This window comes from Mandrillus leucophaeus, unplaced genomic scaffold, assembly GCF_000951045.1.
Source record: "Mandrillus leucophaeus isolate KB7577 unplaced genomic scaffold, Mleu.le_1.0 Scaffold50, whole genome shotgun sequence".
Classification (NCBI taxonomy): Eukaryota; Metazoa; Chordata; class Mammalia; order Primates; family Cercopithecidae; genus Mandrillus; species Mandrillus leucophaeus.
Genome location: NW_012105365.1, coordinates 4,257,449 through 4,279,036, shown reverse-complemented (window position 1 = coordinate 4,279,036; position 21,588 = coordinate 4,257,449). Strand labels below are relative to the sequence as shown.

Here is a 21,588-nt window from a genome sequence, read left to right as displayed (position 1 = left end):
TTTTTTAATTTGACTACTTTTGGTCAGAAGTAGTCTTGCAATAGCCCATGTGCAAGAAATAAACAAAACTAAATGGCTTGTTGCACAGACCTGGATCTGGGCTCACTGCACCATGGTCAGAACAAGTCAGTATCATTCACCTCTCTCTGAAGACAATGTAACCTGACAGAAAGGAGAAATCAATACAGCTCCACAAGGTAGCTGCATTTGCCCTTATGTTACTGTTTCTCAATCCAGGCTCTGGAAGCATTGGCAAGAATTTTTAATAGGTTTCAATGTGGTAGTCCTTCAGCTGTTTAGGGTCTACTGACCTTATCCAGAGCTGCCTGTACCTCAGCTTCGCTTTCTGTGTCCAACGCTGATGTGGCCTCGTCCAGCAGGAGGATCTTGGGGTTGCGAACCAGGGCACGTGCAATGGCGATCCTCTGTTTCTGCCCACCACTCAGCTGGGCCCCTCTCTCTCCAACCAGGGTGTCGAATTTCTACCACAGAAAACATGGATCAGCTCTTGAAGTAACTTAAATTTAAAAAGGCTAGGAATTCTATAGAACTACATAAAGACAACATGGAGCTTTGTCTTAACTATTTTAATGTATCATAAAGTATGATAAGATAAATGAATTCTGAATTATAAAAACTGACATATTCTGTATAAAATTTTATATTACTCATCTACCAGGCTATAATCCTTTAACTCCTAACTGAGTCCTTCCGGGGACTTGCCTAGCAAAGTTGGACAATCATGCATCTGACTTAGCTAAACCTTTGAAGAACAAACTCAGTCCTATGAGGTGAAATTCTAATTTCAAGGACAACTACATTATCAGAGGTTTTACCTGTGGTAATTTCATGATAAACTCATAGGCGTTGGCCTCTTTGACAGCTTTCTTTATCTCATCCATGGTTACATTTCCACGGCCGTAACGAATATTTTCAGCAATTGTGGTGGAAAACAGCACTGGCTCCTGACTCACCACACCAATTATTTCCCTCAGATAGCTCACATTAAAGTTCCTAATATCCTGCCCATCAATGTTAATCTGAAAGAAAGAAATATTTCATATTAGGTATTTAACCATCTAATAGCTGAAGTATCAGGACCATTTATGAAAAACATCCTACCTAATATTTAACTTAGTTTAGTGTTTAGAAATAATAATTAGAAATAAACAGCAATATGCAAGACAAAAATAAAAATCTTCTGCTCTCTCCTGATATTTATTTTCATATATACAGTTTTTTTCATGGAAGGATTATTTGTCATAAACTATTTCGGGTTTTATGTTTTTGGCATACCATTATTTTTATGTTCCAATATTAAATTTAAATAAAAATGCATACTTACCTTCCTGGTCTACATATAATTTTGATGGCATTATGATATTTTGCTATTTATTTTTTATTTTTTGAGATGGAGTCTTGCTCTGTTGCACAGGCTGGAGTGCAGTGGCGCCATCTCTGCTCACTGCAAGCTCCGCCTCCCGGGTTCACGCCATTCTCCTGCTCAGCCTCCCGAGTAGCTGGGACTACAGGCACCAACCACCACGCCCGGCTAATTTTTTGTATTTTTAGTAGAGACAGGGTTTCACCGTGTTAGCCAGGATGATCTTGATCTCCTGACCTGGTGATCCGCCCGCCTTGGCCTCCCAAAGTGCTGGGATTACAGGCGTGAGCCATCAAAAACACAGCTGATGTTTTGCTATTTTTTACATACTGTAATTTACTTTGTTTCCAATCCTTTCAATATTTGGCTTCCTTCAATATTTATTGCAAGAGTAGAAAATTACTAAGTTGAAGATTATGATTTATTTTTTCTCCCTTGACAACAATTGCTTACATGTACCATGACTGCATTTGCTGGCATTTGTTGCTTGTTGATAAAAGGCTAAATAATTATCTTAAAACATTTTAATAATTTACAATGTCAACAGGAATATATAAATATATCTGTTTCATTGTAATTTACTAGCACTGGGTTTTATCATTTTAATCTGTTTTCTTCCAATTAATAGGTATGAGGTGATAGCTTATATCTGTTTTCATTTGTATATATTTATAAGTAAAGTTGACCATTTCTTGAAACTTTTTACAAATCCGTTTATATTCCAGAGAGTCACATGTTCATAATGAGCAGAGTTGCCTTCATATATTCATATTAACTTCTGTAATAATAAATATAATACTTTTTCCATATATAATAAATCTTTTGCTCCAATTTATTAATTTATTTTTTTCCTTTTTTTCTTTTTATTTTAGAGACAGAGTCTCATTCTGTCACCCAGGCTTTGGAGGAGCATAGTAGTGCAACCATTGGTGCAACAATAGCTCACCGCAGCCTTGAACTCCTGGACTCAAGTGATCCTCCTGCCTGAGCCTCCCAAGTAGGACTATGGGTATGCACCACCAGGCTTGGCTATTTAAAAAAATATTTTGTAGAGACAGATTCTCATTAGTTGCCCAGGATGATCTCAAACTCCTGGCCTCCAGTGAACCTCCCACCTCAACTTCCCAAAGTGCTGAGATCACAAGCATTAGCCACCATGTCAGGCCTTTATTGCTTTCTTTTATCATAGTTTTATCGGAAAGAGGCTTCAGGAACAACTGAATTAATCAATTATACCAGTGGGCACTTTTTCCATTATTTCAGTGGTAAGAAAATTATTAAATCATGATGTTCACAGTGAATATCTCTGAGTTTCAGAATTTCTGAAGATCTTTTTTTCTGTTAACGTATGTTTTCTTTAAAACTGTGAATTGTTTCAATAATAATTTAAATCCTCAATGGTTGGTATTTTACTAGGTTCTTTTTAAAAAGTAAAATATTTACACTTGAACCAACCCAGAGTTTACTTTAGTAAGTGAGAATGGGCCTATGTTCCCCCATAGTAATATCAGATTTTTCTAATAACATTAATTTTCTTTAATTAAATAAATAGTTCCACGTATTATAGAAAATTACATATTAATTCTGGAGATCTCTGTTCTTCCCAATGCCTTTTTATGATTTTTGGTTTTGGCATGTCATTATTTTTACTTTTTACCTTATAATCTTCTGTTTTCGCAATTATTGAATTATAATCCATTTTAATATCAGATAAACTCAATGCTCTAAAGTTGGGACAAATGAGGAAATTCTGAATATAGTTTGTGGACTTGAATTGCATCAATGTTAAATTTACTGATTTTTATCATTGTTTTGTGGTTATCTAAGAGAATGTCCTTTTTAGAAAATATATTCTGAAGTATAAGGGTATACATAATACACATACACACACACACACACACACACACAGAGAGAGAGAGAGAGAGTGAAAGAGAAGATGATAAAGCAAGTGGGTCAAAATATAAACAATCTAAATCTGGGTGAAGGATCTGTGAGTTCTCTAGTTAAAATTTTCTGTAAATTCAAATTTATAACAAAACTTTTAAATGGCAAAAAACATACCCTAGGCTATTACTGTCCCTGTGTTTCCAGAAATTTCTCAAGAGACTAGTTTCTTAAGAGATCATTCCACTTTCCCCCTTAGATATTCCAAAGTTTAAGAAAACTCAACTGTCTTGGATGAATTTAATTGCTCTCCTAAAATATCTGGTGACCCTAATTGTCATCAATTGTTGCCAACAATTGCTATATGGAATATGTTTGACCAAACCCAATAACTCGTTGAAAGTAATCCTCTCAGTGGTTTGTAGACTGCTTTGCAGTAATTTAATGTGTTACGAAAGCTTAGTCAGAACAGAGGAGAGCTTTGTCCAGCTTCCACAGCTTTTATGACTTTCATTTAATACATTTGTGAAACCAGCCCAACGGTGTGAAGGCATTATCCATAGGCATTGCCATTTTGTAGGCTCTTTACCAAAACTGGATTCACATGCAAATTTGTTACTGAAAAACCAATCTCAAAGGGCCAATTTGTATCCAGCTTCCCACTCTGGAAAGCTTGGTTCTTCCCACTTACCGTGCCCTCGTCAGGGTCATAGAGCCTCTGTATCAGCTGGACCGTTGTGCTCTTCCCACAGCCACTGCTTCCGACCAGGGCCACCATCTGCCCACTCTGCACCTTCAGGTTGAGGCCCTTCAAGATCTGTAAGGGAAATGAGAAAAAAGAACACACTTCACAACAAAGCCCTAAAATGGGAATAGTTCAATTCAGTTTGAAAGTTGAAAAAAAAAAAAAATCAAATAAGGGAATATAACCCCCAAAGGAAAAGGCACATAAGTATCAAAATAATAGAGACTTTATTCTTTAAAATAATTCAACAATCAACCTCAGTTAGGAATTCCTATAAATATTACTTGCAGTACCTTGACGTTAGCTCGAGAAGGGTAAGAAAAGTGAACATCATTGAACTCCAAATTCCCTTTGATGCTGTCTGGTTTGTGTCCTCTCTCTGAAAAACTGTCAATTTTAGGATTCTAAATAAAACAAAATTTAATGACTATTCCATCATAGTACAAACAAGTTGCATTTTTAAGGAATATGATTCAGCAAATTCCAAAAATAGGACCTGGAATGTCACAATCCCCTATACATCAGAAAAACCCAAGATGAAGATTGTGTGTATATCTGTGTGCGCTCTTTAAAGAAATACTCCTTTTCAGAAAATAGTCTTTTCCTGAAGAGTACATAAGAGATATTCATCTCATTTCATATAATATTTCCCTTTAAGCTTTTGGCATATCCTCATAAATTTTCTAAATGGTCAGATATGCATATTTATACAAGTGCAATAACAAAAATACAATAATTGATATATATTATAGCCAAATATTTCAGCATTTAGTGAAAATTAGCTCATTCCTAAATAATAAATGTAATAGATTGAACTGAGAAGATTGAATGATTGCTTATAGCAGTTATTTAGAAATAATGTCAACTTTTAATACCATCAGAAACTGAGAAACTTTCTCATGACTTGGATCAATGAAAAAGGAAATGTTGCTTAGATTAAATGATCAAATTTCAGTTATCTACTTGGCAATATTTGAATGCAGTGACATACTTTTTTATGTGAAAACTTTTTCTTTTTCACTGTAGTCAGTTTTAACTTATTTAATGTAGCTTATTTAAAATCATGCCAAACATGCAGTGATAATTTTTTGGAGAGGGCCAACCCACAGCAAAATATACTGTCAGTTTTGGCCCGACCAATAATTTATCTACCCCCCATCCTATATAGAAATTGTAAGATTCTCAGTCTGGCTACAACATGAAAGTGAAAATCAAGATTAAAAACTAAGAAGAGAAACATCTTTAATCTGCACTAGTGCAGATGTACTTCTCCAAAATGAGATCAGTATTATTATATTATCTAAAGATACATTTTAAAAATATTAATAAGAGGTATTTTCTTTCATTTATTACTAAGAGGTCATTCATTTCATATAATTAAATGTCACTTTAGTCAGTACAACTTATTCAATGTAATTGATTCAAAAATATGCAACCTAAAGCCAGATTTAATTATACAAGCTCAAAGACTTCTTTTGGCATTAAAATAATAAATGACTTACATTATCAATAATATCAAAGATCACATATGCTGCTCCTCTTGCATTGGCAAAAGCATCAATACATGGGGCAGCCTGACCAACACTGAAAGCTCCAATTAGGATTGAAAAAAAAACCTGAGCAAAATAACATGAGGAAAAGCTTAAGTCACATTCTGGCATTCATTATTATCTAAAATGTGATTTATATGTAACATACTACATAAAGGATTAAGTTTAGGTTTATCCTTTAATTTTTTTCGCAGAAGAGCAACATTTGCAAGGCTAATATAGCATTTTATTGCCTGAATGGTTCTATTTTCTCACACTACCTGTTGTTCTCCTGAATATATAGTTAAAAAGATTTTTCAAACCTATTTCATTGACTCATTCACAAATGCCACCAGAGAGAAACATTTTCAATCAGTATTATTATTCCATCCTATATGATTTTCTCTAACTATGCATGGAATTACATAGATGGTTCAATATAAAACATGGCAGATTTGGGCCCCATGTAATGCTCCTAAAAAGCACCATGTCACATATATTTTTAGAAGATTTTAAACATAAAAACAGTTTGCACATCATAAAATGTAAAATCACTCCAGTGTGCACTGGTTAGCAATTCCTTTACACAGTTATTCTGTACTATAGCATACAAAACTTAACACATTTACCTTCACAGTATTTTTTCACTAGGAAAATGAATTGATATAAAGAAGCTCAGAATATAGCTTCAGGAATCCAGATTATTAGCATAACTTAACTGAGAAAAACGTAAGTGAAGATAAATTATTTTTTTCTCTCAGGGCATGGTAAAACTTCTACATATAATTTGGCTTTTCTCAAAACACAGTAACACTTCATGTACCCATAACTCAAATATCAGTTAAATATCTATCCCCCTTCTGCAATACAGATAAAGACCAATAAGAAAGAAAAATAATGTTGACCATATAGATGTTATAAGGTTAATGCAATAGAGTCCCTGCCCCTTATGCAGAGGGCTTTGCTTGGGCTCCCTCTGGGGATAGCACTCTCAGCCCTACAGGATAGGTATCATTGTCCACATACTACAAATGAGGAAATTAAGGCCAGAGAGGACCAACTCATCACCAAAGGTGAATGGTAGAGTCAAGATTCAACCTCCCTTCTTCATAAAACATCAATAGTAAATGAAGAAGTGAAGAAAGGGTGTCAAGCTTCCAAACTGACTGCCAGAGAGAAGATAGAAGTGAGAAAAACTAGACTCAGCATTAATGAGGGCTCACCAAGTCAAACACCCACAACCTTTCAATGAAGTCTGAAGATACCACTGCATAAAGCATTCTGAAAATATTCACTTCATAATAACCCCAAGTCATCATCAAAGGGCCAAATTATGCTCAGTATCCTCACTTTAGTAAGACAGGGAAGTAAAGATTTTAAAAGATTTCTATTTAAATAGTTACATATTGTTCGAGTCTCCGATATAGAAAGATGGTCACAAAATAATGGTAGTTCACAAATGTGGTTACAAAAAGGTATACATAGTATGATCCCAGTTTTGAAAGAGAATAATATGTGTGTGTGTGTGTGTGTGTGTGTGTGTGTGTGTGTGTATATATAATGACCTGGAAGATATATGCCAAAAATTATCATCAAGAGAATATAAATTATTAGATTGTAAGTAATTTTAATTTTAAAAATTCTGTATCCTAATCCTTTGTAAAATTAGTATATATTATTTTAATAATCATAAAATGAAGCTATCTTCATTTTGATAAATAAGAAAAATAAACTAACATAACCTCTCTTCTTGTATTTCAGAGAGCTGATTGTTTTAAGTGCTACAAATGTAAATTCTCTTGTGCAATGACCTATTCTATAATAATGATGCTTACTTTCTTATATAATAAAACTCAGTAGCAGAGGGAGGATGGCTCCCATCCATATTTGTTTATTCGTAAATTCATCCCATTTTAATTTCCTTTTATACATTGTATATGTTTCGCAAATGGTCTAACCACATGCTATTTTCTTATCCACACTCATAATTATGACTTGTATATTCTAGAAAGTCAGCCCTGCCCACTGGACAGCGGAAAGATTCACCAAAAACAAAAACCTATAATCATGCTCATCTTTCACAAAGGAGGGATATCAAAAAGAAGAGAAGGTAGATGGAGTAATAAGATTTTCATATTCTTCATAAATGTTAGGAGAACTACTTACTGTCATTGCATTTCCAATAGTATATTCTTTTGATATGACTAGAGTAGATCCATACCAGAAGGCCAGTGCATATGACGCGTATATTAACAGGAAGGCAATACCCATGGAAATGTTTGCTGAAATAGCTTTTTTAATTCCAATCTCTTTGGCATTTTCTAAATGTTTCTGATACCTACCAGAAAAATGAGAGGGAAAACGTTATAATTAAGAATAACAATCCATAATCCGAGTCACACTCAGCTCCTATATAGTTGGAGGTTTAAGTAACAAAATCAGTCAAGGTAATGAACCCATGGTGAGACCCAGCTCTTTGGGAATTGAACTAATTCAGGATCAGCCAGGCCTAGAACAGATCCAAGCCTTCTCTTTACTGGCCTGGCTCCATTTCCCTTCATCCCTTGCAGGCCAACCAACATTCCTGTGGCTATTCCAGAATTGAGGGCTCATCCTGGGATATGTAAGAGCTTCTCCATCACCTTCACGGCAACATCACAAGTCAGCATTAAGAGGGAATGAGAGAAACCAAGTCAAACCAGAATTGACTGTAAACACTACTGGAACTCATAAACAGTTAGATTCTTAATTCTGGTCAATGTCTTCTCTCTGGAGAAAAGAAAATCCTCCCTCTATTGCCCACTGGGTGAGGGATGAAAATTTTACATGTTGTTGTACATAAACATAGGCTTCTCTCTTTGACTCTTTTAAAAATCGGGGTGACCTTCATCTGTCAAGGTAGGTACAGGTTATAAGGTAGTCACTACTTATGCAATATGAGTTCTTATTCAATTTTCCAGACTTTAATTCATCATATGTAAAATGGATTTAATAATGCCTAATTTGCAAGATAATTGTGAGGTTGATAGATAATTATAGAAAGTAGTACAGTAGCTGGTTCATAGTTAGCAAGCCTGATCATTTCTCTTACTATTATATTAGTATCATTGTGTTCAACTTTTATCTCTTCCTGAGTTTTGTTCATTCTATTACTATCATATCTTTGAATCATAATTCAAATGCATTATTACTGGCTGCTGGCATTTGATATAAAGTTTAAAATATCTAGAATGATTCTGTTAAATTACAATATTTTTTTCATCAAGTTAAATCAAATCTACTTTTCCATGCTAGACCCAGAGGGTATGTAAAATTTAATTTGGGCTCCCTGAAATTTAAAGAAAAATCCAATGGATGATATGCAATGACACTTCACTTCGAGGGGAAAATATTACACAAATTAGGGTATTTCTCTTTGTGACCAAAAAAAAAAACCAAAAAAAACAAAAAAACACACAAAAAAAGCCACAGCAACACCACTTTTAGTGTTGAACCAAATAAAACATGGGAATTCATTAGTTTTTTAAAAAACATACTCTGCCACCAGAAGGTTTGTCTTTTTTGTTGCGTAAAGCACCCAGCTCTTCAGGGTGCTTTTCTCTGGTTGGGGGCTGCATTCATAGAGCACAGCTGCATCTCTGGGGGTAGCCAGCAGGCCATGGCCAGCACTGTGATTTCTCCTGCATGGCTGAGCCTCAAGGCGTGGCAGGAAGACTTGGGTCTGCCCAGTGTGACACACAGCTCCAGTGACAGCAGCGGACACACTGTAATTACCTTCGCTTAGGTGGCTCGCTTACCGGGACTAATGGAGCGGCACAGATTACACTGACATCCAGAGGTCCAACTGAGGGTTAGTGTGGTCTGTGTGGACTACTGTGTACAGGAAACAGCAGTGAGAGAGAAAAAAGGAAGAGGTTAGAGGACCAGAAACATGTTGGCTTTGAAGAGGGATTAAGGAATAGAAAAGTAGAAAATGAAATGGGGGGAGTAAGGGAAACTTTGTTTTTAATGCTAGAGAATTTCCAGAGAATTTTTATATCCAAGAGTTGTGGGTATCAAGAGTCCCATAGAACAGCTGAAGAAAATGCTTTATATGGAATCATACTCAACTATAGTAGGGGATAATGTTATTTAAATAAAACCCTAAGTAATTCTTTTCATTTAAGTAGAGCAGAATAGCCTTTTTCATAGGTGTATGCTTATACCCAAACTCATTGAGATATACACATTAAAGATGTATACACAACTTTTCATATGTCAATCATGGTCAATTTTCCAGGCTTATTCTGGATTATTAAAGTTGAAAGCCAGAGGCCTGGTTGGGAAGCCCTACCTCATTGTCATGGAGGACCCACAAGGCCCTACAAAGAATTCTGGGCTATAACTGGGAAGTCAATCTTTTCTCAGGTTTTTCTCTTCTATATTCCAGTTCATAGTCATTAAGGGAGTAAAAATAAAAATAAAAAATATTTTGATAAGTATTTTTAATATAATTATTTTCCTTTGTAATCCTACTTGTTTTTTTGGGGGGGAGGGGTTATTTGTTTAGTTTTTGTTGTTTTTTTTTAAATTTTTATTTATTTATCTTTTTTTTTTGAGACAGAGGCTTACTCTATCATCCAGACTGAAGTTCAGCTCACTGCACCATTGACATTCTGGGCTCAAGTGATTCTCCTGCCTCAGCCTCCTGAGTAGCTGGGACCACAGGAAAACACCACCACACCCAGCTAATTACAAAAAAAATGTAGAGCCAGGGTCTTACTATGTTGCCCAGGCTGGTCTTGAACTCCTGGACTCCAGCTCTCCTCCTGCCTTGGCTCCCCAAAGGGCTAGCATATTTTGGTTTATGCATTTAAAAACAACGGAGTCCATTTGTATTATCACATAGCCAAAAGAGTCCATGGAGCATAAAAGGTTAAGAACCTTGCTTTAGAGTCTGACATTCAACTATAGCCATCAGTAAAGGGTGCTTATAATTTATGGGAGAAGGGTTAATATTAGGAAAGGGAAGATAATAAACACAAACCACAAAAGAAGCAGCAACGAAATGTAAAAACACATTCTTTAAACCAGTGGCTAAAGAACCTTCCTGACCTTTCCAGCGCTTTGTTCTGGCCCCCGAAAGCTATCACAGTCCTGATGGCCCCCAGAGCCTCTTCTGCCACGGCGCCTGCTTTTGCATAAGCAGCTAGTTCTTTGTCACTAAATGCTGAGAGTATCTGGACAGAAAAGAAACAGTGATCACTTTTGTATAGGGAGAAAAGTTTAAAGGCACTCTGGTCAACTCTTTAACCTACTTTTTCTTCTCAAACCCTCTCCTTTACCAAATATTAAAGTCACATAGCAAATGCCAGTGTTCTAGATCCAATGACTGCGTCTACATCCCTCAAAGGCTATATCTGACCCACCCAGGTGATAGGCTCCTCAAGAGTACTCAGGAAAAAAGAAAATCCACACATAATTCTCTTAATAGCATTCTTGGGAACACTGTCAAGTTCCACATCTACTGTTTTTCTCTGTTAGTTATAAGGTAAAATAAAGCTTTACTGCTTTGAAAGGATTTACCATTCTTTCCTTTATTGTGTCACATTTTTTTCTGAGATAGAGTCCCACTCTGTTGCCCAAGCTGGAATGCAGTGGCACGATCTTGGCTCACTGCAACCTCCGCCTCCCGTTTTCAAGCGATTCTCCTGCCTCAGCCTCCCGAGTAGCTGGGACTACAAGTTCGCACCACCACGCCTGGCTAATTCTTTGTATTTTTAGTAGAGACGGGGTTTCACTGTGTTAGCCAGGATGGTCTCAATCTCCTGACCTCGTGATCCACCCACCTTGGCCTTGTGTCACAATTTTTAATTACTATAAAAACAATACTTCCAGACCTCCTCATGGGCATTCTGCTGAATAATAAGATAGCCAAACAAGACGTTTCAGGAGAAAAGCAAAGGAAAAATAAAAACAAAAGAGATACAAGTAGTTCACTATGTAAATCATCAACCCCAGGATGAGCAAAAATTGCCAGTAAAATTTCTCGACTCTGAAGTGTTGACCGAAGCAGAATACATTTTGTGTATTTTATTGCAAGGCAAAACTGGCAGAGTGCCACTTACCCATAACAGGTAATAATTAAAATAAATAGAACAAATCCAAACTCTATTTAAAATTTTTATGTTCATGCAATAATTTGAGGGCAATGTTATATTTTAAAGTTGCACTTCCTTAACTAAGGGTAACTGAAGTAAGAACTGGGAATTCTTTTATTATTATGATTATTATTATTATTATTATTATTTTGAGATGAAGTCTTACTCTGTCACCCAAGCTGGAGTGAAGTGGCATGATCGTGGCTCACTGCAACCTCCACCTCCTGGGTTCAGCGATTCTCCTGTCTCAGCCTCCCGAGTAGCTGGGATCACAGGCATGCACCACCATGCAAGGCTAGTTTTTCATATTTTTAGTACAGACAGGGTTTTGCCATGTTGGCCAGGCTGGTCTTGAACTCCTGACCTCAAGTGATCTACCCACCTTGGCCTCCCAAAGTGCTGAGATATAGGAATGAGTCACCACACCCAGGCTGTGACATTTTGAATTATGTTAAAAATTAATTTCCTTACTAAAGCACCATATTAACACCATGTTACTGGATGTAGTTTCAACTGACATTTAATGCAGACTTGCAGGTAAAGTATGAGACTTCTGCATATTAAAGATAACTGTGTGCAGGGGTTAACACACATAAAAATGGCCAGCTTTCAAACATACCTTTGCCCAAACGGCTGCAGAGAGTCCCAGAATAGGGCTGATGGCCATTATCACAAGGGTGAGCTTCCATCCTCTGATGAATCCCACTATGAATCCTGCAAAAAACGTGGCTACTGCTTGAAAGAACATTCCAACCTTGTCACCAATTCCTTCACTGATTTTGGAGATGTCACTAAAAAAGATCACACCTAAGTGGTTACAGGCAGGAGGTTTCAGTTAGAAAGATGAAGTAGACATCCAACAAACACATAGACAAGTAAAATTTGTTCACTGACTGCAAGCCTCTTTGAGAGTCTTAGCCTCTTGAATAACATCTTCCCCACCTAAACACCGCACAAAGGAAGAAATTCAGGATTAATCAATGCTTCTAATAAGTTAGTATCATTAAAGTTGATACTATTAAATAAGTCAATCCTATGAGAGAAGCATTAACATTTTGAGCATATAAATCTATCTGTTTAAAAGCAAGAATTAAGAAGAACATTGCAACAATAATAAACAACAGTAATAGGGAAGGATTACTGCATTTCTTATTATAGGGAAGTAACAGGGAAAAGATCTTTGCTTCTACCCTTGTCCCTATTCTCATCCCAGTCTATTCTCAACACAGCAGACAGTGTGATCCTTTGAAAATGCAAGCCTGGTCATGTTACTCCTCAGCTCAGAAACTACCAATGGCTGCCATTTCATTGGGTGAAAGCTGAGGTCTTTGTGGTTTACAAGACCCTAAATGTCTTGCTCTTCCCTCTTTTTTTTTTTTTTTTTTTTGACTTATTTGCTCAGGATGCCCTTGCCAGGACTCCCAGTCAGGAAAGTTTATCATCTATCTCCCCCTACTGGAATGTAAGCACCAAAAGAACAGAGATCTGTGCTTTGTTCACTGATACATTACGAACACATAGAATGGTACTTAGCACATTAAACACCCTCAAATATTTGTTGAGTAAGTGAAGAGTCGACAATTGCTAAAGCAAGTCTCTTTGTAAATTAATTCAATCATCTATTCATTCCTGTCAGGTCCTGCAGTAGAAAGTTCCATGAGAAATAAACAAGTATAAGATGTGAGCTCAGTCCTCAAATAAACCTGCTGTGCACCTTGGGGGAAAGCCAACATGCAATGGCCTAGGCTATAGATGCTGCCACACATGGCTGCCAGATGATCGATTTCTAATACAGGTCAGATGCTCAATCTAGTCACATTTTTCATTTAAAAACTTTCCTTGACAAATTTTCACATAGTAATTAATTTCTGTATGAAAGTGTGACATTAACAATGTACCTACTCTGTTAGCCGCGTATTGAGTTCAGTGGTGTCGTTGATGTCAAACCATCCTATTTCCTGTCGTAGAACAGCATGAAAAAACTTTTGCCTAATTTTCCTGATCTGTCGACCAGCTGCCAAAGTCCAAAATGAAACTTGTATATAGGCAGCAACAAGAACTCCAGCACCCAATCCTGAGTAGTAATATGCATATCTGGAAAAAAAAGAGAAAGGCTCTATTAAATACCTTTGTTTTTCTTTCCTTTTCTTTTTTCTTTTCTTTTCTTTTCTTTTGAGACTGAGTCTCGCTCTGTCACCTAGGCTGGAGTGCAGTGGCACTATCTCAGCTCACTGCAACCTCCGCCTCCTGGATCCAAGTGATTCTCCTGCCTCAGCCTCCCGAGTAGCTGGGATTACAGGCATGCACCACCACGCCCAGCTAATTTTTGTATTTTTAGTGGAGATGGGGTTTCACCATGTTGGCCAGGCTGGTCTCAAACTCCTGACCTCAGGTGATCTGCCCACCTTGGCCTCTCAAAGTGCTGGGATTACAGACGTGAGCCACTGCCCCCACCCTACCATCCTTTATTCATCTCTTTCAGGAGAAATTTTCAGAACTGGAAATTAATCAATTTACTAAACTGATAACAAAAACTGTATACATTATAACAAAGAGACATTACATTTTTTTCTTTTCTTAAATTATAAAATGATGAGCTCCATGATGGCAAATCTGTTTATTTGAACTGTTAGCCAAAGAAAATGGATAAATTTTTGTTGTTAACTGTAAAAAAGTTAACGATTTGTTTTTAACTGATATTGATAATTTGTGATACAATTTAACTCCTCTTTCATAATTATATTCTAGACTTGTATATCTTATTGTACTGAAAAGTTCACTACTATTTACATATTGCATATATAGTAATAAGCAGATTGAACGTGTGAAATCATCCTTTCCATACTGGTTTTTCCACATTCTTTATACAAAGAACCAAAAATTCTGTTCCTATTTGTCAGAATTTGAAATATTTTTAAAAAATGACATGGTAAAATGTCATGAATTCAAACTAATTTGGAATGAAGGTTTTACCAAATTAGTAGAAAGTTAGTATTTTAAAAAATAATAAGTACATATCAATACTTTCAAATTTTTATTATCTAATTTTATAAACTGCTTCCAGATAGACACCTTTCAGGCCTTTCAGTGTACAGACAGCACTTGTTACAATCAGCAACATTGCTATGCAGACATACAAACATCATGCTTACAGGCTTTAGAGATTACTACTGAGAAACTAGAAGGAGGAGAAAATGCCATAAATGACATTATTGGATCAAATGACAAAATTGGAATATTGATGTTATATTAGATAAAAGTATTGAAATTTACTGAAGCTAATGGCTGTACCGTGATTATGTAAGAAAATATCCTTATTCTTAGGAGTCATACTGCAGTAAAGGGCCATGATGTGTGCATCTTAATTTAAATTGGGATTTGGGGGCAAAAAATGATAACAATAGGTGAATCTGGGTAAAGAGTACATGTTATTTGTATATTCTTATAATTCTATAATTTGAAATTATTTTCAAATAAAACTTTAAAAAAGTACACCATATATATGAGTTACCTAGTCATTTCTTCTTCCAGAATTTTGCCTGGATTTAGCAGCGACAATGAAAAGTTCACTAAATTAAAAAATAAAATAAAACATGTTAAAAGATCAAACTATTATAGTCATTGCCAGGTTTTAAAAAATCTGTTAATTTAAATGTATGAAAGCTAGAAGATGCTGTTGTTAAGGTTCTCTTTAAAAAACACTCTTTTCTTTGCACACTCAAGTGCATTATTTTCACTTTACTCAAGTAAAGGCCCAAGGATTTAGGTACTGGACATTAAGGGCCAAGAAAGGGAAGATAAGCCCTCCCAGGTCTTTCCCCCATCCTGGCAGTCTCAGCCTTTAGCAAAGCAGCCTTCTAAGGAGGCATAGAGGAGCCACTGAAGAGACGAGGAAGCCACAAGACACACAGAAGACAGAGAAGGGATTAAGAAATATTTAAAATAGAAAACACAGGATTTAAGAGGCACTATTTTTTGGTGGCTCAAAGCACTTTATAGGTACTTCAATAAATTTTATTTTTATATCTGTGTGTTTTTTCTTTACATAACTCATATGACATAAGTAAGGGAAAGGCTAAGTTCATCCATCGCAAAGGAGGAAAAACTAGAAAGGGAAGATAACTTGGTTACTCAAAGGCATATCAGTGATCACTGGCAATAAATGAATATCCTGCATTCTACCTCTTGTTTACCAGCACTGCTGTATTCTAGTATTTTTGAAGCAGCGTTAATTGGAAAGAAATCTATTGTCTATTAATTGGAGCTAACTTGATAAAATGTCAATGTATCTTTCCTGATTTTCATGTTTTAATAATAGTTGATGTTTATTGAGCCTTTATTAAATACCAGGCACTGTTCTGAATATTTTAAGTGTGTAAATTCATTGAATTATCTTATGAGGTGAGACTACTTTACAAACCCCATTTTATAAAAGAGGAAATGGAGGCACAGATAAATAAAGTAACCTACTAAATGTCATACAGCTAGTAAGTGGCAGAGCTGAAAGTCAGCCCAGGCAATTTGGCCTATGCTCGTAACACTATACTGTACTGATTTATTCATGTGATAATGACTTATTTTTACTTTTTAGAAAACACAAATGAAAAAATAAGAAACAGCTGACATCTACTGCATTCACAAAATAATAGGATAAAATATCACCACAGCATTGTTGAGAAAATACATCAGGGTACATATTTCTCATTTTCCATGGTCCTAGGAGAGAAATTGGTCTCTTTGTTCCTTTGCCATGTGTAAATAGCCCAGGGGTCATGTTTTCATGGTGCTGTGTATCCTCCTTATCTTTTTCCAAAGAAAGATAAGGTTGAAATTTATTTAAAACTCAAACTACTGTCAGGATAAATTACCAGGCATCTGGCCCCAACTGCAGCATAATCTTTCCCCCAGGATCATAAATTCTACTGATGTTCACAGTGAAATTTCTGATTATGAATCTAGCTCTTTATAAGCTATCAGAACCTTGAAGATTCATGCCCTATTTTACTTTTCATCTTATCAGTTCATTTCTGTGTGTTCATTTCCATCCTGAAGTTTTAAATAGAGCAAATTATAATAGTGTTTGGAACTAGAGGCAGACAAGTTATTCTAAAGCTGTGGCATTTGTAAAACTCATTGTGGTTTTTCATTTCCCTGAACTGAAAAATTGGGTGAAATCTGAAATAAGTTTTTCCTCTCTTTCAACACCTACCTCAAACTTTTAAATTCTCTCAATAAAGATACTGATATAGTTTGGATGTTTGCTCCCACCGAATCTCACATTTCATCCTCAGTGTTGGAGGTGGGGCCTGATGGGACGTGTTTCGGTCAACGGGACAGATCCCACATGAATGGCTTGGTGCCCTCCCTGAGATAATGAGCAAATTGTCACTCAGTTCATGTGACAGCTGGTCGTTAAAAAGAGCCTGGCCTCTCCCTCCTGCTCCCTCTCTCTCCATATGACACATCTGCTCCCCATTCACCTTCCCTCATTGAGTAAAAGCTTCCTGAGGCTTCGCCAGAAGCTCCAAACAGATGTGGGTACCATACTTTCACAGCCTGCCAAACCATGAGCCAAAAAACCACATTTTCTTTATAAATTACCCAGTCTCACATATTCGTTCATAGCAACACAAAATGGACTAACACAGATATCAACTCAAATTGACTCTCCCTCCTAGGAAAGAATCTATGAGCATTCCAGATTGGACCCGCTCCTTTCTCAGAGTCCTAAGAATGGAAATCTAGTGCTGGGTTAGTAACCTGAGGAGCCCCAGAACCCCCCGGGGAAACTCAGACACTTTGTTGCCTGGGACAAAGGTGAACTAAATGTATGTTGGTGTGTCGCCTGGAGAGTCACGGTATGCTAGATCTGAAAAGAGCCTAGTCCTGGTCTTGTCAGATGCTACCTATTCTGCTTCAGTCTCATAAACGGTATCTACATGGTCATTTGGCTTGGTGGTTCTTAATGCTGTCTGTGCATTAGAATTACATGGGGAGCTTAAGAATTACAGATGCCCAGGCTCCACTCAAGCCCAATGCAGCCAGAATCTCTGGTTGAGTCCAAAGCATCACATTTTTTAAAAGTGCCTCCTGCCAGGCCCAGTGGCTCACACCTGTAATTACAGCAGTTTGGGAGGCTGAGGTGGGAGGATCACTTGAGGCCAGGAGTTTGAGACCAGCCTGGGCAACGTGGTGAAACCCACCTCTACAAAAAGTTGGTCCGGCATGGTGGCAGGTGCCTGTAGTCCCAGCTACTCAGGTGGCTGAGGCAGGAGGATTACCTGAGCCCTGGAGTTCAAGGCTGGAGTGAGTTATGATAACTTCACTGCACTCTAGCCTGGGCAACAGAGCAAGACCCTGTCTCAAAAAAGAAAAAGTGTCCTGGTTGATTCTAATATGCCAAGATGTAAAACTTACACCCCAGTCCACCTGAATGCCTCCCATAGTAAGGAACTGGGGAAGTCCTGAAGCTACCTATTCATTTTAGAGAATACCTATATAACCTGTACATGTTATAAATGAAGAAACAGAGTGGGTTGTTTCATTTCCAAGTTCTTATAATTAGTTTCTCCCAATATTTATTGATCATTTACTATGTTCCAGACACTTTACACAAATCATCTCACTTAATTCTATCAGTAAATTTATGCTTACCTTTCAAAGGTGAGAACAGTAAGGATTATAGAGGTTAAGAAACTTGCCCATGGTCACACAGCTCATGGGTGAAGGGTCTGAATAAGCAGTGTATACATTAAGGATTAGATAGGGAAACATAGTCTTCATTTTCACTTTTGAGTCTCAAAGTAAGTCAGTGGCCACCTTTCCTGAATCTGCCCAAGGCTTCTTTTTCTTCGAAGAGGAAGAAGGAGAGGTTTCCATCACCTCAAGCATCTCTCCTTTCTTTGTGTTACAAACAATCCAATTACATGCTTTTAGTTATTTTTAAATGTTGCCTAGGACTTCTTTTACCACATAGAATTATTCATCTCAAAATAAAGAGCTGGTGTTTGTTCAGGCACCCTAGGCACGATGGACAATTAATGAAGGTGCCTTGGGGCTCAAAATGGCATTTTTTCCCTCAACCAAGAGGCAATGAAAGGACAATCAGGGTGCAGCTACTTCCCCCCAGAATTTTCTAGATTATTACAGTCACAGAGACAGCATAAAAGATACCAAGTCCTTGACACTCTGCAGAAAAACTGTTTTCTCCAACTCTGTCCTTAATGTTTTGGATGCAGAATGTTGTGTGCATAGTTTCTGCACAACTGACTCATTGTGAGGGAAGAACCCTGTCATGGAGTAGCTTTATTCTGTTGACAAGGACGGGCTTTGCTCACAATAAGTCATTGTCAGACCCTCTTGTAACATAAACCTTTTTTTCTTCTAACATGCCCTTCTCATTTGACTCCTATTAAGTCTGGTTGTCCAAGCATCCAACAATTCTAAAGAATAGACTAAGTAAACATCTCTATGAGATAAGCTGGAACCTCAGCTAAGTACTCACTCTATCTGTTCCCAATCCCCATGATTTTTGCTAAACTCTACAACTCTCAACACATCAATAAGCAGTCTGGATTTAGAGTAAGTATCCTTTAAAGATTTCATTGTCTTCAAAGAGGTATGAGAATATTATTTTTACAAATGACCAAAGAGTGGATGTTGAAATTCATAACATTTGAGGAACTTTCCAATCTAAATCCATCCAGTAAGCCTAACGAGAAACATGGCTACAGGGTACCAAGTGTCATAACAGGAGTGTTTATAATTCAGAGGCTACCAAAACAAAGTTGGCAACTCTCATGAGTTTATCTCTGCGTCAACCACAGGTCTGTAAGTGACTTGCTTGGGCCGTTCCCCAGAGAGACCTTGAATATGGCACCTCTCTGCCATGTCCAGCTACAAAGCCATTCAGTTTCATAATTAGGCACAAGTTAAAAAAGAAAAAAAAAAAAAAAAACAAGAAAAGTTCTCCAAGTAAGAAAGTTGGGAATTATTCTGGTATTAGTAAAAACAAAAACAGAACTAATAAAATTGGTCCAAAAGAGAAATGATCTGTGATAAGTGAATTGCATTGCTTTAATCTGACTTTAAAAATTTTAATTGTGATATGTTACATAAAATTTACCATCTTAACTATTTTTAAGTGTACAGTTCAGTACTGTTAAGTATATTCACACTGTTGTCCAGCCAACCTCCAGAACTTTTTCATCTCGCAAAAGTGAAACTCTATACCCATTAAACAACAGCTCCCTACTGTCCCTCCCCACAACCCCTACTAACCACCATTCCACTTACGTTCCTATGAATTTTACTCTAGATACCTCATAAAAGTAGAATCAAACAGTATTTATCTTTTTTTTGAGTGGCTTATTTCATTTAGCATCACGTCCTCAAGGTTCATCTATGACGTAGCATGTGTCAGAAGTTATTTCCCTTAAAAAACCTGAATGATATTCCATTGTATGTATCTACCATATTTTATTTTTCGATTCATCTGTTAATCTGATATTTTTAACCACGTGTAGAAGCCATTTTTTTAAAAAAAATTACTTTAAATTTATTTTTTCTTGGTAAAGGTGTATATGTCAACAGTTACAAGTGAGAATACAGGGAGACATCACACCCACCCATTTTCAAAGCCACTCACTTTCTCTCCCTAGAAGTAATCACCAGTTTCTCTATATTATTTCACAGATGTTTTATGGGCATACAAGTGCTTCACTGGAAGGCTAATGTGAGTCACCAAGAGATAATATCTGCAACACTTGAAAAGAGGTGCTAGACCATACATGAACAGATAAAGTTGGGTCTTATTCCACAAAAATATTCTATTGGTGCTCTAATAAATGGTGCTTTATGGTTTGAAAATCAGGAAATGTGAAACCCAAAGATAATTTCAAAGTAGGGGCAGTGGAAATATGATGCTGACAATTCAGGCGCTGGAGAAGCGTCTTTGTAGTTTCTTTGATTTTTTTTTTTTCCAGATGAAATAAGATTGAAATCAAAGACAGCTGGTATAAGTTCCTATAGCGTCATTGTCCTGCTACTAAAGGGATGAGTGAGAAACCCAGCTCCCCATCTGGAAGGTCAGACCACTTAATAGACCCTTGAACATTAATGTGCATAAATGCATCTCTGATTCACTGTGGGGAAGGAAAGGTCTTGCTAAAATACCATTGCTAATTCAGTGGGTCCAGGATGTGGCCTGGGAGTCTGCATTTCTTTCTTCTTTTTAAAATAATTTCAATTTTTATTTTAGATTCAGGGAGTATATGTGCAGGTCTGTTACATGGGGATATTGTGTGATGCTGAGGTTTGGGATATGAATGATCCCGTCACCCAGGTAGTGAGCATAGTACCTAGTATTTGGTTTTTCAACCCTTGCTGCCCTCCCTCCCCTCTCTAGTAGATCTCAGTGTCTATTGTTCTCATCTTTATGTCCATGTGTACCCAATGCTTAGCTCCCACTTATAAGTGAGAATATGCAACATTTGGTTTTCTGTTATTGTGTTAATTTGCTTAGGATAATTGCCTCCAGCTGTATTCATGTTGCTGAAAAGGACACAATTTTGTTTTTGTTTTTGTTTTTTTTTAGACAAGGTCTTGCACTGTCGCCCAGGCTGGAGTGCAGTGGCACGATCTTGGCTCACTACCACCTCCACTTTCTGGGTTCAAGCAATTCTCCTGCCTCAGCTTCCCAAGTAGCTCATGATTTTGTATTTTTTTATAGATGTGTAGTATTCCATGAGAAATAGATTTTTAACTGAGGTGTCTTAATATGGGCATCATCCTGCTCTATATGTATATAAAATTAATATGTTGTAGATCTATAGATTTTCTAGGAAAACAAATAGACAATAGAAAATTCCTACTCTCCCATTTCTTTAAAGACCTTTTTTTTTTTTT

The 21,588-nt window shown here is 36.8% G+C and overlaps 1 protein-coding gene across 3 annotated transcripts in view; it reads right to left on the bottom strand.

The window, feature by feature from the left end:
- The window catches only part of ABCB4 (ATP-binding cassette, sub-family B (MDR/TAP), member 4), a 69,344-nt gene that overhangs the window by 39,733 nt on the left and 8,023 nt on the right, over positions 1-21,588 (bottom strand). For all 3 annotated transcript variants that reach the window (XM_011996045.1, XM_011996046.1, XM_011996044.1), the window contains exons 4-13: positions 15,194-15,251; positions 13,585-13,776; positions 12,302-12,473; positions 10,637-10,761; positions 7,709-7,880; positions 5,516-5,629; positions 4,307-4,417; positions 3,960-4,085; positions 837-1,040; positions 312-482 (exon numbers count right to left, since the gene is read on the bottom strand). In XM_011996045.1, coding sequence (XP_011851435.1) covers positions 312-482; positions 837-1,040; positions 3,960-4,085; positions 4,307-4,417; positions 5,516-5,629; positions 7,709-7,880; positions 10,637-10,761; positions 12,302-12,473; positions 13,585-13,776; positions 15,194-15,251 — 1,445 coding nt within the window. The remainder of the gene's footprint in view (positions 1-311; positions 483-836; positions 1,041-3,959; positions 4,086-4,306; positions 4,418-5,515; positions 5,630-7,708; positions 7,881-10,636; positions 10,762-12,301; positions 12,474-13,584; positions 13,777-15,193; positions 15,252-21,588) is intronic.